Source organism: Triticum aestivum, chromosome 4B, assembly GCF_018294505.1.
Source record: "Triticum aestivum cultivar Chinese Spring chromosome 4B, IWGSC CS RefSeq v2.1, whole genome shotgun sequence".
In the NCBI taxonomy this organism is placed as follows: domain Eukaryota; kingdom Viridiplantae; phylum Streptophyta; class Magnoliopsida; order Poales; family Poaceae; genus Triticum; species Triticum aestivum.
In genome coordinates, this window is record NC_057804.1 from 137,897,328 (window position 1) to 137,900,352 (window position 3,025).

A 3,025-nucleotide genomic window follows, 5' to 3' on the forward strand; every position below is an offset into this window, starting at 1 on the left:
TTTTGTTTTTATGTTAAATACACATGAATTTATTTTTTTTACGCCATTCAAATGGGTCGCGTCAGCGTTGAACGCACGCGCCGACCCAAACGCGGAAGCGAACGCTCGTGTCCGCCTGGCCGACCCAAACGGGCTCTTACCCCACCACGACTACAACTTCGGTTTTATTATTTCATGTGAACAAAATACCTTAGGTTTCTCTAACGTCAGTACTGCGTGCTTCTACCCTGTCCACAATCTGTTTGACCGAGACGAATATTACAGTTTTACTCCCCGGTATATTTTCGAACGGAAAGGGTCGATGGCCTAGTCGGAAGTACCACTAGCACGGCCCACTGTTTTGATTGCATTCTATCTCTATGATGAAATGGAGTGTGGTACACCACGGAGTGCTATTATGAAACTTGATTCCTACATAGATACTAGTAGTGCCTAGTGAACTAGCAGCGCCAGTACGAAAATTTCAGTCGGTCTAGGACAACGTAAAATAAGCGCTAGACGGGTACCTTAAAATGAGAGAAAAGCGGGCACGCATCACCCAAGATTAACAAGTGTATACACAGATACAGACGGTTTAGAAGGTTCCGCCACGTAGTGACAAGCCCTGCGGTGCAGTGGAAGCGTGCGTTATCCAGGGAAGAATCTCTCTTTTTCCGTCCACTGCACGGGGATCGATCGATTGCAAAGCAAAGAGCGGCTTATTGTTTGACCATTTCGGCGTCCCCAACATGCGCGGGTTTCGGAGTAGCACTATTCAACTGAGTTCGATTCAAAAACGATCTGTGCATTTTCAGGACGACGACGTACTGAGGCAGATAATAATGTGATCCCCAAACTGAATGCAGTTTTAACTGCACGGCGGTAAGGATCCTCGGATAATGGTACAAGTAAGAGAGAGGAAATTGTCGGAAATTCGCAGCCGGACGCACTTTGAGATCCTGACCTTCAGAATACTAGTACTGCCAGCACTTCATTTATATCTTGAGGAGGAAAGCATGGGGGCGCACGGAATACAGGGAGGGGCACCGAAGAGATGGACCGCATTCAAACTCGCCGCCCGGCCCAGTGCGATCAGTCACAGGCTCATCACACGCTACCACCACGATCGACGGCGACCTGTCATCGACGCAACGTCGGCCTCTCGTCTCGCCTGCTAATCAATACTACGTGTACCACTAGCACCGGCTTTCTGCTGTTCACGTACTCTGTGTTTTTTTTTGTTCCACAGAGAACACTGAAATTAGGTACACGTACTTCGTCTAATCACATAACCACGTAGACGTAGTGGTGGTTAGTCCTACTGCCAAGCGTGCATGTGTACGCAGGCACATGCATGTGTGTACATTGATCAAATTGATTGGCTTGTGGTGCTGTACACATTAAATATGTCTGTGCATCGACCTGCCCTGCCCACCAGCACGTCGCTGTGCGCGTATTTGCACCGCCGAAATCTGCAGCTTTATTTCTGATTTACGTTAACCAGCGGTCGGTGCCTCATCAGTATAGTAGTAACTCGCAGTAATTGATGGATGGATGGATGAATAGCTGTTTAAGCTTACGACTATTGATTTCAGTGGGAGTACTCCTGTTTTTTTTTTCTGTTCACGTACTATACATTGGATCCCAATGTATCCCTCCAGGCTCCAACGATGCCCCCGAAATGTTTGTAAACACTCCGTATGATTGTGGTGTCATCACATTTTAAAAATTGAAGGAGAGGTGAACAAATAAACATGAATTGGTGCGATTGTTTGGAAAGCGAAAATTTCACGAGAATTTCGTGGAAACTAACACAAATTCTTGGGAAATTCTGGCGTTCCAAGTGGGCCGCTAATCAAACAGGGCCGCCCGTGGTAGTGCTCTCGAGATCTCGAATAACCGATGACATTTTGACGGTTAACTAATCAAGAAGCTAGTGTGCACTCCTCATGATGCTAAGATCGTCACCTGCCTTGTCGCCGGCGAGGTCCTCCTCCTCCTCCTCCTCCTCGTCGTCCTTGCACTGCAGGCTGTGGTTTGATGAAGCAGGCGAGCGCGAGGCGTCGCCGTTCCGGCCGCCGCATTGCTCCTCTGTCGTTGCGGTGGCGGGAGTGACGTCGCCCTCGCAGCCACATGTGCTGCTGGACGTGCTGGTGCTGGCGGTGCTCCCGCTGCCGCCGCTGGCGCTGGTGGTCGTCATCGTCGTCGCTGTGGTGGTGGTGGTTGGCGCGGCGGAAGAGGACGACGCTGGCGGGGCCGCAAGGCCGACCAGGAGGTCGACGAAGGCGCCGACGATGAGTGCGTGGTTGTGCTTGCCGTTGATACGGAGGTACCACACGAGGAGCTCCTCGAGCGCTTCCCAGCCGCGCAGCCCGTGCGCGGCCACCATCTCCTCCATGGACGCCCGGAAGTCCCCGTACGGGTCCTCCGAGTCCACCGCCACCGCCACGCTCTCCTCCACCAGCGACGTCGACGCCAACGGCTCCGATTGCGGCTTCTCCTCGGCCTCGTCCGCTGGTGCTGCCGCCGACTGCTTCGCCGGCGAAAGCGCCAAGATGGAGTTGGACGCCGGGCCCGGAGGGTCGACGAAGAAGCGGTCGGTGGACGTGCGGCCGAGGCTGCGGATCACCGCCTCAGACCACTCCTCCGACGCGGTCGTCGTCGAGAAACCATCATCGTCATCCAGCTCCAGCACGTCCTGCCCCGCCTCCTCCTCGTCGTCGAAGCAGGAGCCGTCGGCGGAGATGTAGTCAAGCTGGTAGACGGAGTTGACCGTCTTGTACATTTCCCCGGCGCCGCCGTGGATGAGCCTCGCCGCAGCCGCGGGGCTCCTGCTGACGGCGGCGGCGGTTCTGCAGGGCCGGCGGCGGTCTTCCTCACGGAAGGAGGCCGTCTGGGGATTCCGGCACGACGGCCACGGCCACGGCGGAGAAGGCTCGTCGGCGCCGGCGGGGAGCTTGGAAAAGATGGAGGTGAGGCCTTTCTTCCCCATTGGAACCCTACACGGTTTGAGCGAACGGATTACCGGGAGACGAATGAACTGAGG

The 3,025-nt window shown here is 54.5% G+C and overlaps 1 protein-coding gene across 1 annotated transcript in view; it reads right to left on the bottom strand.

The window, feature by feature from the left end:
- Positions 1–1,680: 1,680 nt before the first annotated feature.
- Positions 1,681–3,025, bottom strand: part of LOC123094636 (transcription repressor OFP13) — a 1,480-nt gene continuing 135 nt past the window's right edge. The window contains exon 1 of the mRNA XM_044516598.1: positions 1,681–3,025. This exon is cut by the window's right edge and continues 135 nt beyond it. Coding sequence (XP_044372533.1) covers positions 1,913–2,971 — 1,059 coding nt within the window. The 5' untranslated portion in view covers positions 2,972–3,025 and the 3' untranslated portion in view covers positions 1,681–1,912.